General features: G+C 52.6%; 2 protein-coding genes across 2 annotated transcripts; both read right to left on the reverse strand.

The window, feature by feature from the left end:
- Positions 1-2,233: 2,233 nt before the first annotated feature.
- On the reverse strand, positions 2,234-6,811 carry LIM2 (lens intrinsic membrane protein 2). The gene is made up of 5 exons (XM_037064548.1): positions 6,721-6,811; positions 6,174-6,354; positions 4,346-4,495; positions 2,761-2,895; positions 2,234-2,594 (listed from the first exon to the last, which is right to left on the reverse strand). The coding sequence occupies exons 2-5, from the start codon at positions 6,346-6,348 to the stop codon at positions 2,533-2,535; spliced, it is 522 nt and encodes a 173-aa protein (XP_036920443.1). The 5' UTR covers positions 6,349-6,354; positions 6,721-6,811; the 3' UTR covers positions 2,234-2,532.
- A 525-nt stretch (positions 6,812-7,336) lies between these two features.
- CUNH19orf84 (chromosome unknown C19orf84 homolog) lies at positions 7,337-9,383 on the reverse strand. The gene is made up of 2 exons (XM_037064611.1): positions 9,302-9,383; positions 7,337-8,150 (listed from the first exon to the last, which is right to left on the reverse strand). Exons 1-2 carry the CDS (start codon positions 9,334-9,336, stop codon positions 7,649-7,651), a joined length of 537 nt encoding a protein of 178 aa, XP_036920506.1. The 5' UTR covers positions 9,337-9,383; the 3' UTR covers positions 7,337-7,648.
- Between the last annotated feature and the right edge of the window lie 3,554 nt (positions 9,384-12,937).

Consider the following 12,937-nt stretch of genomic DNA (forward strand, 5'->3'; position numbering starts at 1 on the left):
GTGGGTCCTGCCTGTGCTGATCTGAAACTGCACCATTCACTGTGAGTGCAACAGTCTTCCTGAGCCCCGGGAGTCCTTCCAGCAGCTCGATGAATTCGGGCGTCGTCTCGAGGATGCCCTGAGCTGCAGTGAGTGAGGGGGGATTCGGTCAGAGAGTTACTGACTCTCAGTGAGGGGGCCAGAACACGTGGCCTTTTGTGTGGCCTTGATGGACTTTAGCTTTCCACCTGAGATCGGAGCCACTGGAGGGCTTCGAGGTGGAGGGACGTGATTTTAACAAATTTTCCTTGAGACGCTGCAAGGGGAATGAACTGTAGGACGGCAGGGGGTGGAAGGTAAGGGCTGAGCCGGTGAGGAGGGCGGGTCCATGAAACCAGGTGATGCACGAGAGAGGCTTGGACAGGTTAAGCAGGATGGAGTTAGACCGCAAACGCATTTTTTTTTTTTAAAGGAGAGCCAACAGGACTGGCTGACAAATCAGCCGTGGGATGTAACAGAGAGAAAACAGCGGCGGACGATCCCCACGTCTGAGACTTGAGCGGCTGCGTAAAAATGGGAATCGCCGTTTAGTGAGATGAGGGAGACCATGGGTGGAGCCAGCGTGGGGTGTGAGGGAGACCAGAAACTCAGAGTCAGATACGCGAGGCGCGAGCGGCCTCTTCTCTGCGAGCGGAAATGGTGAGTAAGCAGTGGGAGAGACGAGTTTGCGGCTATGACGTCATTCTTGCCAGCGTCAGCCCCTATAAATAGAATCCCTGGAATGACCCTCAGTGAATATTTCTACTTAAAGAGGCTTCAGTAAAGTGTAATTAGAGAAGGCCTCAATCGCCATTATTACTGGAAGAAGCCTCTATAAATATAGTATTACTATTATTTGGGGAGGCCCCAATAAATATTATTTCTCGGGAGTCGGCCTCTATTAGCATAACAATGGCTAGAATAGGCTGCGAGAGACAGCCTATTAGATTCTCCTTGTTAGAAACGGCCTGTTAAACAGTCTTACTGTTTTACGACCAGCATCAGTAACTCTCAGGGCAGCTGGTATCAATTTGTTGACTAAAGTAATGAAGGCGTGAGTGAAGAGAAAGTCAAGGTCATGAATAGTGTGTGAAGAAGCAGGCGAAGGGGGTGGGGCGTCAGAGTTCCCGCGTTTGCAGTGGGAGGAGCTCCTTAGGAGGGGAGAGGAGGTTGGGAGAGCCAGCTGGAGAAGGGGCAGGGCAGGTGGGGAGGGAAGCGGGGCTTTCTTGTTTGTTTGTTTATTTGTGTTTTTTTTTTACCAAGCTTTCTATTTATCTTATTATCCTACTGTGGTGTTGTGATTTATAATAAGAAATGCCTATTTGGTGGAGTCCTGATTACAATAGCTCCTAAAGCCCCTGGAATTTCCCAAGTCATGAAAGCCATAAAGGTGTCTTTTGCAATGGAAAGGGGTGATTTTTGTACCCCACCTAGGGATTGGAGAATGTTTGCCAGCGGAGCCAATCGTGTTGGGGGGTTGGAACTTCCAGTCCCAGCCCCTGACCTCTGGGGAGGAGAGAGGGCCTGGGGGTTGAGTTCAATCACCCATAGTCAGAGATGTAATCAATCACACTTACGTAATCGGACCTCCTCAGGGAGCCTCAGGGGTGGTGAGCCCTTGAAGATTTGGGGAGAATGGTGACTTCAGAGAGAATGAGAAGCTCCAGGCCCTGCCCCACACCTTCCCATACCTGGCCCTATGCTTCCCTTCCATTTGGCTCTTCCTGAGTGATATCCTTTTATTTTAAAGAACGGGCAATCTAGTAAGTAACGTGTTTTCCTGACTTCCGTGAGCCACTCTTGCACGTGAATGGAAGCCAAGGAGGGGGCCATGGCAGCCTCCAATCTACAGCTGGCGGCCAGACACTCAGGTGACATCCTGGACGAGGAGTTGCCATCTGAAGCGGGGACAGATAAGCAGGCTGGTAAGAGTGAGCCCTTAACCCGTGGGGTCTGATGCTGTCTCCAGGTCGGTAATGACAGAACTGAGTGAACTGCTTGGTAGTGTGAGGGAGAAACATGCACATGGGAGCTGGCGTCTGAACTGGGCCTGCACATAAGTTTCCCAGAAGTTGAACTTCGTCTCTGGGGGGGGCTGTGTGATTCCTCTCTGTCCCCTCACCTGTGGCAACAGCAGGAGGGGTTGCTATCGTACACTCCCCCTCCCAACCCCACCTGCCACACTCACTCTACGCCTCAGGGAGTCACACTAGAGTCGTTTCACTTCAATTTTATTATTAGACTCCCCCCTCCCCCAATCGCTCTAACAGGTACTCCATTTCTCAGACAACCACCCAAGCCAGTGGGGCCCTGGTTCTTCTTGGCTCCCTCTCACCAGGCTTCATTCTTCTTTCTTCCCCTGCAGGACTCAGGAGTCAGGTGGCCCCACCCAGAGTCCAGGATGGAGCCCCCTTATGCCCCCCAGGAACCAGGATTTCAGGCCTCCACGACCCTCCCCCTCTTTCTCAGGGACCTCATTTCACTTCCCGATGAAGCTGGTGGATACACCTGGGCTCAGCGGGAAGTGGACAGGCGCTGACATTCATGCATCCGGTAGGCACACATGTAGAAAATTCCTGTGGGGAGAAGGTTCCGATGGATGGCCCGCCCAGGCCTCAGTGCCGCCTTTCTCCCTGGGTGTCCAACAGAGCCTGGGCCTGCCTGCCGGCTGGGTGCTGGGGGCCTGTGTGGGATACCCACTCATCCCCAGACCCTGTCCTTCCCACCCCCCAGCGCCAGTACCTGCAAAGAAGGTCATGAGCAGGGCCACCCAGCCCAGGATGTAAGACCAGGAAAAGCGCCAGTCCCCAAAACGGCGACCGAGGAAGCTGACGGTGACTCCAGTGTAAATGGCCAAGGCCAGCAGGACGCACAAGGCTGGGGAGAGAGGGTGGGGGTGGGAACCCGAAGAGGTTGGGTTTGGAGATGGGGGTGGGGGTGAGATTGAGGAAAGGGGTGGGTGGGTGGGGATGGGGGTAAGGGTGAGGACAGGATCCAGTTGAAAGTGGGAGTAAAGAGGGACAGGAAGTGGGGTTGGCGTGGGCATGGGGGAGGGTTGTGCTACGTCATAAAGAATTTGAGCCCTGGCTGGTGTGGCTCCGTGGACTGAATGCTGACCTGTCAACCAAAAGGTCACCGATTTGATTCCCAGTCAGGGCACACGCCTGGGTTGCGGGCCAAGTCTCTGGTAGGGGGTGTGTGAGAGGCAACCACACATTGGTGTTTCTCTCCCTCTCTTTCTCCCTCCCTTTCCCTCTCTCTAAAAATCAATAAATGGCATCTTTTAAAAAAATTAGAACAAAAAGAATCTGACTGGTCTTTGTCTCATTCCTGGGAGACGGACTTCTTGGGTTGTGAGTGTCTTCACTATTGTTGAGCCGCTGAGATCACACCCATTACTGAGGTGAGATGACTCAGGAGAGGGAGCCCGTCAGCGGAAAGATCGAGCACCAAAACAGAAAGTTGAGGCTTTGAGCTGGTTGATACCAGCCCCTCTGGGGAGGGGACTTGGGGGAGATTGAGTTCAGTCACGTGGCCAGCGATTCAGTGGTGAAGCTCCAGCAAACACTCTGGATGCCAAGCGCCCTGGAGCGTCCTGGGTGGATGGACAGCAGGTGCGCTGGGAGGGTGACACCCCTTTCAGAATTTTCCCTCTGAATCTGTTCCTTTGGCTGGTCTGGAGTCGATCCTTTATAATAAAACTGTAATTTTAAGATAGTGCTTTTGGAGTTTGGTGAGTTGTTCGGGACAAATTTTCAAACCTGAGTGGGTCCTGGGAACCCTCCGGTTTGGAGCGAGGTGGTCAAAAGGGCAAGTGGAGGCCTGGCTGGTGTGGCTCAGCGGATTGAGCGCCAGACTGCAAACCAGAGGGTTCGCACATGCCTGGGGTGTGGGCCAGGCCCCCAGTAGGGGGCGTGCGAGAGGGAACCACACATTGATGTTTCTCTCCGTCTCTTTCTCCCTCCCTTTCCCTCTCTGAAAATAAATAAATAAATGAATAAATATTTTTAAAAGTGCAAGTGGTTTGGGAGCCCCACCTGGAGCTGAAGTCGGGGCAGCCTTTTTGGGAACCGTGCCCTTACTCCTGCGGCGTCTGACGCCAACTCTGGGTGGTCGTGCCAGACTGAACTTCAGTGTTGGAATGGGTGGAAAGAGAAACAACTTTGGAGTCGGTGCTGGGCGTGGGGCTGGGACTATTAGGCTGGGGCTGGGGATGAGGTTGGGAGTGAGGAGTCTGGGACCACAGCGTGGTTTTGGGTGGGGATGGATTGGGGCTGGAGACGGGCAGGGAGCGGGAAGATGGGTAGTGTCTGGAGAGTCCACTCACTGGAGGCGAAAAACAGGATGCCGGCCGAGAAGGGTCGGGAGAGGCGGGTGAAGGCGGGCTGCTGAGCGAAGGCCAGGATGCCCATGAGGATGCCGGAGGTGGCGCACAGGGAGGACAGGATCATGAAGGCCCGGGTGGCATTCCAGTACGCTGCGAGAGCACCACGCGGTCACTCCCAGGCCTCCTCGGCCCTCAGTGGCGAAGGCCGCCACCTCTGAGGGTGGCCTTGCCTGACCCAGCTCCGTGTCCCTCACCCAGCTTCTCCTTCACCTGTGCCCTCCCCTTCGCCTGGCAAACCCCTGTCCATCCTCCAACCCCCTCCTCTAGGAAGCTTCCCTTCACTCCTAGGCAACATCCTCCCCCCCCTGTTCTGGGCCATGACTCTGGGCTGTGTCTGCCTCGCCCTGCAACCTGATCGCTCCCCGAGGACAGGGACTGGGTCCATTCTACCTGGCGGTGTCCCCAGCATAGGTCTGGCGGGCACACGGCCTGGAGAAATGTCTCTTGGGTGAATGAATGAATGAATGAATGAGTGATGTGGATTCCCCATATCGTCCTGCTCATCATTCTTTATCCTCTCTCCCATTGCTCTATTTCACTTCTTTCTTACCACTAGCCCGTATCTGAAGATGCTTTTTTCATTTATTTTTAACTTGTTTTGGTGTCTGTCTCTCCCCAGTGAATTCTCAGCTCTGGGAGAGCAGAGGTCTTGCTACATCCCCAGCACCTTGCGCCTGACACATGGTGGCTACTCAGTAAATAACCAGTTGAATGAGTAGATGGTAAGCACTGGGGATCCTTATTCTCTTTTCACAAAATGTGTATTGTGTAATATACTATATCCCAGAGACATAATATTTACATAATACATATTATTTACATGCTATGTAATATATATATGTAAGACACAAGGCAAGAGCCCTGTACTTACTATTCTCACCCCCATATTGCTAATATATATTGTGACATACACACACACACACACATATATACCTATATATATAGTATATAGCCTGGCACATAGCAAGTATTAAAAAAAAACCTCATTCAGTACTTAGCAAATATAAGATCCATCTCGCTTCTGGGTTCCCCAGTACCTAACATAGGTTTTTTTCAATTAAAGTTGAAGTGCAATATCATTTTATATTAGTTTCAGGTGTTCCACCTACTTGGTAGACAATTATGCAATTTATGAACTAATCCCCTGATCCTTCAAGTCACCACCTGGAACCATATACAATTGTCACATTATTATTCACCCTATTTCCTGTGCTGTCCTTTACCTCCCTGTGACTGTTCTGGAATTACGAACCTGTACTTCTTAATCCGTTCACCTTTCTCACCCAGTCCCCTAACCTCCCCTCCCATCTGGTGACCATCAGTCTGTTCTCTGGGTCTGCGAGTCTGTTTCTCTTTTGTCGGTTCCTTGATTTTGTTCTTTAGATCCCCCACATACGTGAAATCATATACTGTAGTTGTGTTTTTCTGACTTACTTCACTTAGCATAGTAGCTACTTCATTGACACACAGTAGCTACTTAGAAACCGCTGTTCTGGCCGCCCCAGACCCAGCCTGCTGTACCTGACCTCTGCTTTGTGTGGAGGTAGCACCCCTCTTTGCCGACCCCCCCCCCCCCCCNNNNCCCCCCCCCCCCCCCCCCCCGTCAGTGCATTCTGTAATGGCGCTGAAGAACTGAAATCCCAGCTTTGTCCCTCGCATGCTCAGTGACCTTGGGGTGGTCCCTTTCCTTCTCTGAGCCACAGGCTCTGCCCTACCAGGCTCTGCTCCGAGGCGCAGCCCAGACCCCAGACCCCGCCAGGACCCTCACCGATGCTCTCCGTCTGCAGGTAACACTTGTTGCCCAGGCAATAGCGCCATAAACCCTGGTGGGCGAAGGACCCCGACAGCCGGTACTGCATCCAGTGGTCTGTTGCCGTGGCCACCACCAGGAGGATAGTCCCCACCCAGGCACAGAAGAGGCCGCCACCCATGAAGCTGTACATGGTGACCTGTGGGGAAGGGGAGAAATGGGATCAGGAGCTGGATTCCCCGGGTCTGAGGGAGGAGGGGCTGGGGGCCTGGTCTCCTGGGTCTGAGGGAGGATGAACTGAGGACCTAGATCCCTGGGTCCTGGGGAAGAAAGAGCATGGGGGCCTGGGGGACTTCCAGGTCCTAAGCCAGGAGGTGGGCTGGGCACTGGGACACCAATGTCCTTGGGGGAGGAGGAGGCTGGGGCCCTGGGCCTCTCCGTTGTAGGTGTGAGGGGATTAGGGGCTGGAATCCCACCAGGTCCCTGGGGAGGGGAAGGAGCTGGAGGACTGGATGTCTAGGTCTTGGGGGAGGAGGGCACCGAGGGTCCCGTGCCTGGTCCCTACCTGAGTGGCAGAGCCTGCCCTGAGCCCTCCGTCTGCCTCAGCCCCTCTGCGCAGACTGAGCCGAGCCAGGTTGCTGGCCTCCCTGCTCCCCGGGTCTCCCAAATCCCTTAAGCCTCCCCACACAATGGTCCCGCAGCCCAGCAGCTTCCAGCAGAGAGAAGTGCAACCGTGGCAGAGGCCCCAGATGGAATTCGCTGAGGCAGGGATCCAGGCGCTCCCTCCCGGCAGCCCCTGGCCCCTCTCTGTGACCCTCCCAACGACCCGGCCACCTTTCACAGGCCTTGCTCACAGCCCCCGCTGAGCAGGCCTGCTCTGGGTAAGCACACACACAGACACAAGACAGAGGGACAGGCATCCATTTATTGTTCAACCAGGGCCCCTCACCCTCAGGGGCAGAAAACAGGGTGGCATCTGGGTATATTAGGCCCAGGGGATTCTTCGTGGGTGGCGGCCACAGGGCATGTCACAGCTGGGGCTGGGAGAGGAAGGAAGATGGGTTGGGCTTGGGGCTGAGTTTAGGGTGAAGTTAAGGCTGAGGGCTGAGTGGACCTGAAGTAGGTGGGGAATGAGGATGAGGGAGCTGGGGATGAGGGGTTGGGGATAGGGTACCGAGCAAGGGGTTGCAGGGGCAGGTGAGTGGCTTTGGGATCGAGAACAGGAGCCCTTGGGTTGAGAATGAGCTGAGGGCTGTCATGATAGTTGGGGATACAGAGAGGCCCTGGGTGTGAGTTTCAAGGCTTTTTCCCACCTGGGATCCTAAACCAGGTCTAGCTTTCACCCCCAGGCCCCACTGCTGAGGCCATGGTTTGGGGGCAGGAGAGGAATGGGGTAGCTCTGACAAGGCCGAGGTCACCCTGGGCTCCGGGAAAAGCCTCTGGGTGACTCTGAGTGGCCCCCTCGGACTCCTCAGAGCTGGGCCCTCGGGGCCCTAGTATTCAGTGTCCCAGTCCTCAGTGGCAGGTGGTGTGGTCATTTGTGGCTCCGGACCTTGGGCTTCCTTCTGATCCTGGGTAGGTGGTGGTGACGAGGGCATCATGGGTGGGGTCCTGGGACCAGCCTCAGTGTCCCCTGCCCAGACCCTCTTTGGTTGCCCAGACCTCCCAGGTCCCCGATGTTGATGGCCCCAGCCCCAACCTGGTCTTCGGGGGACGTCCCAGCCCCCACGTCCCCTGAATGGCCTCCTGGCAGTGCCTGGCTGGGCGCTGCCAGCCTGAGGGTGGCAGGGGCAGGAAGGCAAGGACTGCTGCAGGGTGTAGGCGCCCAGCAGGGCGCTGTGCAGGAGGTAGGAGAGGGCGTCCAGGCGAATGGGGACGGTGACAGAGGCCAGGTTCTCGGGGAGCCCCAGGTGGGCTGGATCTGCGGTGCCCGGGAGAGAAGATGGCAGGGTTGGGAAGGGCTCAGTCCCAGGTGATGGCAGGGACAGGTTGTTCCTGGAATGACAAGAGGACAGGTCAGTGGCCTCACCATCCGCATACCTGTTCCAGCGCGGCCTGGCTGCCTCTGTGCCTCTGCTGGGATCCGTCTCTCCACCCTGAGTTCTGTGTCCACATCGGATGCCCTCACCCCTTCTCCCTCACCTCCTCTCTCCTTCTCCTGATGCCTCTTTACAGAGAGACAGGCTGCTCTGCGGAACTTCAGCATCAGGCAGAACTCAGCTTCAATTCCAGGCTGCCCAGCTCCCTTACGGTGGGCCTCAGGCTGAATCACTTTCCCATTGGGAACATTAATTTTTCACACTCACACACACACACACACACACACACACACACACACGGCTTTGGGTGGTTTCCAAGATGCCTGTGAAAGGGCTGGGCCTCCATTCAGGAAGTGCAGGCACTCCCCTGGCTAGTACGGCTCAGTGGGCTGAGTACCGGCCTGTGAACCAGAGGGTTGAGAATTGATTCGGTTCCTGGGTACCACACATGCCTGAGTTGCAGGCCAGGTCCCCAGGAGGGGGCGCACAAGAGACAACCACACATCTATGTTTCTCTCCCTCCCTCCCCCTCTCTCTAAAAATAAATTAATAATTTTTAATATAATTTTTAAAAAGATTTTATTTACCTTTAGAGGGGAAGGGAAGGAGAGAAGGAGAGAAATATCAATGTATGGTTGCCCCTCGTGAGTCCCCTGCCGGGAACTGGCCTGCAACCCAGGCATGTGCCCTGACTGGGAATCGAACCGCGATTGTGTGGTTCGCAGGGCTGCGCTCAATCCACTGAGCTACACCAGCCAGGGCTAAATTAATAATTTTTTAAGTGTCTTAAAAAATGCCTTAATTTTTTAAGGCACTTATTTCTCAGGACCTGTGGCCGTTTCTGGCATTTTCCATGCTCCTGGTTCTTCCTAGAAATTTCTCTGTTCTACAAATATCTGTTTGTAGCCCTCTCCCTGGTTCTAAGTAGCTTTCGTGGTACCAAGCTCCTTTAAGATGCTGTTTCTATGTGATGCTACCTACCCAAGGCTTTTTTTCCCCCTGATACTCTCTCTCTCTCTGGGTCTGTTCAACTCTCTGCGATTTGCTCTGACCCCCCTCCACTCTCTGGGGCTCTGTCCTCCCCGCGGGAGGTCTTCAGCTTCTCACCCTTCTGGCCCTGTCCCTTCCTTCTGTTGCTCCATCTTTGCGAGGGTCTCTCCAGTCTGTTCTAGCACCTTCGCTTGGATTTTTCCAGGGCAGGAGGAGGCGGGGAGGGGTCCGGCGAGAAAGTGGGCGTGGCTTTGTCAGAAATGGGGCGTGGCTCGCAGGGCGTAAGGAGACTTGGGAAGGAGGGCTGGGAAAGTTCATTACAGCTAGTTATCAAGCCCACTCAGCTCAGGAGGCAGACCTGGTCTCCCTAGACCCAGGAGTCCAGGCTCCCAGCCCTTCATTTCTTCCCATCTGTATCCCTGTTTTCTGGGGGTCTTCTTGTGTTCTTTAGGATTAAAGGGACATTTAGACGGAAATCTGGAGGTCTGGACCCTGCCCACATTAGAGGAGTTAGTAGATGGGCGGGGAGTTTTCGGAGCTGGATTCCATTCTAGGCTCTGTCTTCGGACTTAATTTGTCTTCGGTCCTTAAGCCCTTCTAGTTTCTACGTTTCGGTTTCCTCATCTGAGAAATGGGGCTTATATTACCTTCCAGGTTCTAGGGAAGTTTAAAGGGTACCACGTGTGGAACGTAGTCAACACAGAATCTGAACTATAATTAGTTTCGACAAAAATGAGTTATTATTATTGCTGGTAGTCATGGTAGCATTTTATTGAGAAATAATAGGCATTCTTCTACCCATTCATTTACGAAGTAAGCTCCCAGTGCCTGCTCTGTGCTAGGCTGGGCACTGGGGATGTAACGTGAGATAAACTAGATGCAGCCCCTACCCCCACACGTGTTGAAAGAAATAGACAATACACAAACCACCCATTTCCTATAAGTACTGTGAAGGTGTAAAGTCGGCACAAGGGGATACAAAGGCACCGGAAGCTGTTATTTTAGAGATGGTTAGGGAAGGCACCAGAAGGCCTAGGACTTGAGTATTTCCAGTGGAGGGAACAGCAAATACAAAGGCTTGAGGGTGCAATAAGCATAGTGTTTTAAGGGACTAGGCAGAAATGAGGGCTATGAGGAGGAATTGGTTGATTTAAAAAAATTGGTTGGCCCTGGCTGGTGTAGCTCATCAGTGGATTGAGCGTGGGCCTGCGAACCAGAGGATGTCAGTTTGATTTCCAGTCAGGGCACACGCCTGGGCTGCAGGCCAGTCCCCAGCAGGGAATGCACAAGAGGCAACCACACATTGATATTTCTCTCCTTCTTTCCTTCCCTTCCCCTCTAAAGATAAATACATAAAATCTTAAAAAAATAAAAAGTGTTCATAGTTGTAACACCTTAAAAAACTGTCAAAGTTAAGCATATTTTAATAATAATACTGATTTAAATTTTGAAAAAAAGATAATACAGAGTTCCCATATACTCCTCACCCAGCTTCCCTAATGTTAGTTTCTTAGGTTGTTGTGCATTTGTCACAAGTAAGAAACCAACATGATATTAACTAATTTTTACACTGATGCATTTTTTTTTCTGTTCCAGAATCAAATGCAGGATGCCATTTAGTCATCACTTCTCCTTTGTATTCTCTGATCAGAGGCAGTTTATTTTTCCTCTTTCTTGACAGGTTTGAGGAATACTAGTAGCTATTTTATAAAATAGAGGTCTACTTCAATTAACAATTCTAACTCTTTAAATTCTCATTTTGGAGAGGGTCAAACTGTGCCTTGGAGAGGTCAGGTTGCCTAGGGTCACAGAGCTAGTAAGCAGCACTGCAGAGATTTGAACCTGGGGCCACCTGGCTCCAGGGTCTGTGCTTTTAATGGAGACACACATAGAAGCCAGAGTGCAAAGGACCTTGTCAGCCACACTAAAGACTCTGGATATATATTTTTAACTTCTAGACTACTAAGGTGATTTTGAACATCTGAAAGCAGGGGTGTGACATGGTTTGATTTTACGGTTTCAGAAGAGCACTGTGTCTGCACTTTGGAGAACGGATTGCAATGCAAAGCAAGTGTGGATGCGTGGAAGCCCTGGGAGGAAGCTATGGTCCAGCAAGGGGAGGCAGTGACACTGAGGTGGGGGAGATGGAAAGATGGGAATGAATTTGAGATGCACAGGTGACCCCTGAACCACATGGGTTTGAACTGTGCTGGTCCACTTATATGCAGATGTTTTTCAATAAATACATACAGTACTGTAAATGTATTACCTCTCCCGTGTGATTTTTAAATAACATTTTCTTTAGTCTCCTTTATTATAAGAATACAGTATGTAATACATAGCACTTACAAAATGTGCTAATTGTCTATATATGTTTTCCTTAAGACTTCCGGTCAACAGTAGGTTGTAAGTAGTTAAGTTTTTTTGGGGGGGACGTCAAAAGTTACACCCGAGAAAACCTGACTCACAGCGGTCAGCACCCCTAACACCCACATTGTTCCAGAGTCAACCGACAGTATTTTGGAGGAAGAACTATCAGAATTTGCTGCAGACCTGCTCGCGTGAGTAATGGGGAATCAATGAGGCAAAGTCTTCAGCCTGCACAATCTCTTTGAACACGTACCTTCTTACAACAGGTTTACAACATCCCATTACAAGGATGAAAAAATCTGAGACACCAGCTTTCACTTTCTGAGTTCTCTCCAATCGAGGCCCATGGCTGGATGATACCGGTGACACCAAAATGATGCAAAACCATAACACTCCAGGGTGATCAGAGCAGGGACGCAGGGAGAAACAGGAGCACTCAGAATCCTAGGCAAGGAAAACAGTGTTGCCTGCTGGCGGAGGTTGAAGGATGAGGTCAGGGAGGTGTTTTTCGAGGAGGTGATCCCTTCTTGATTAAAAAAAAAAAAGAAAGTTTTATCAAGAAGGCAGGCTTTCCTTTGCTGGAAGCTATGATTAGGACCTGGGTCTCCCGATTAGAAGTTTGGAGCTTATGTACAGCCAGGGTTTGTAAAGTAAAGGTTGGAATCCTTGCCATTTACCAGCGCGTGACCTAGCATGCTGCTTAGACGCTTTGAGCGCTCACTACTCAATTCCGGCGTAAGGGTATTGTTCCTGGTTTGGTTTTGTTAGGTTTCCCCGGGATCACGGTCTGATTTCTTCACGGACCACGTACTTGGCGCTTTAGAGTCCCCTCCCAAGTTAGGAGAGACGAGCAAGGCGGGGTCATGCGCCTCTAAAGGAACGCCTTTTACCCAGCTTTCAAAATTAAAAGCCAAGTTCCGAAAAGTGACCAACACGTGAAGCTTCAGATTCCCCGGGGACTCTTTAGCCCTGCCCACTCCTGGTACCGTAAGGCAGCGCTAGACACCATCCTCAGCTCTGATTGGAGGGTGAGCTTGAGTTGCGTCCGAGGCCGTCCTCGCCCTTTGATTGGCAACGTTCCTGAACGCCAGCCTCTCTCGCGCCCTCTGATTGGCTGTCCTCTTTCCGCATCTTCTTCGTGGCTGTAGTAACTGACAGTTCCGCTTTGCCCTCTAGCGGTGGCGGTGGTCCGGGCTCCGGGAGGGGGGCGTCGGCCGCGTCCGGGGAGACGCAGCCCAAGCCTTGAGAGCCGATCTGAGCTTGGGGAGGACGGCGGTGGGGCGGCCCCGGGCTGAGGGACCTACCCCTCCTCTCAGTAACCCCCACAGGCAGCGGGCAGTCAGAGATACAAGACTGGACTTTCAGGGCCTCCCCAGCGCACTG

The sequence above is a fragment of the Sturnira hondurensis genome, unplaced genomic scaffold (genome assembly GCF_014824575.4).
Source record: "Sturnira hondurensis isolate 20B ecotype Veracruz unplaced genomic scaffold, ASM1482457v3 Scaffold0015508, whole genome shotgun sequence".
Taxonomy (NCBI): Eukaryota; Metazoa; Chordata; class Mammalia; order Chiroptera; family Phyllostomidae; genus Sturnira; species Sturnira hondurensis.

Coding starts and splice junctions, on each gene's coding strand:
- LIM2 (XM_037064548.1), bottom strand. CDS start 6,348: ATGTACAGCTTCATGGGTGGCGGCCTCTTCTGTGCCTGGGTGGGGACT. Junction 4,496..6,173: donor CCTGCAGACGGAGAGCATCG/GTGAGGGTCCTG, acceptor GTGCTCTCGCAG/CGTACTGGAATGCCACCCGG. Junction 2,595..2,760: donor GCTCATGACCTTCTTTGCAG/GTACTGGCGCTG, acceptor TTCTCCCCACAG/GAATTTTCTACATGTGTGCC.
- CUNH19orf84 (XM_037064611.1), bottom strand. CDS start 9,336: ATGGAGCAACAGAAGGAAGGGACAGGGCCAGAAGG. Junction 8,151..9,301: donor GAAGGGACAGGGCCAGAAGG/GTGAGAAGCTGA, acceptor TTGTCATTCCAG/GAACAACCTGTCCCTGCCAT.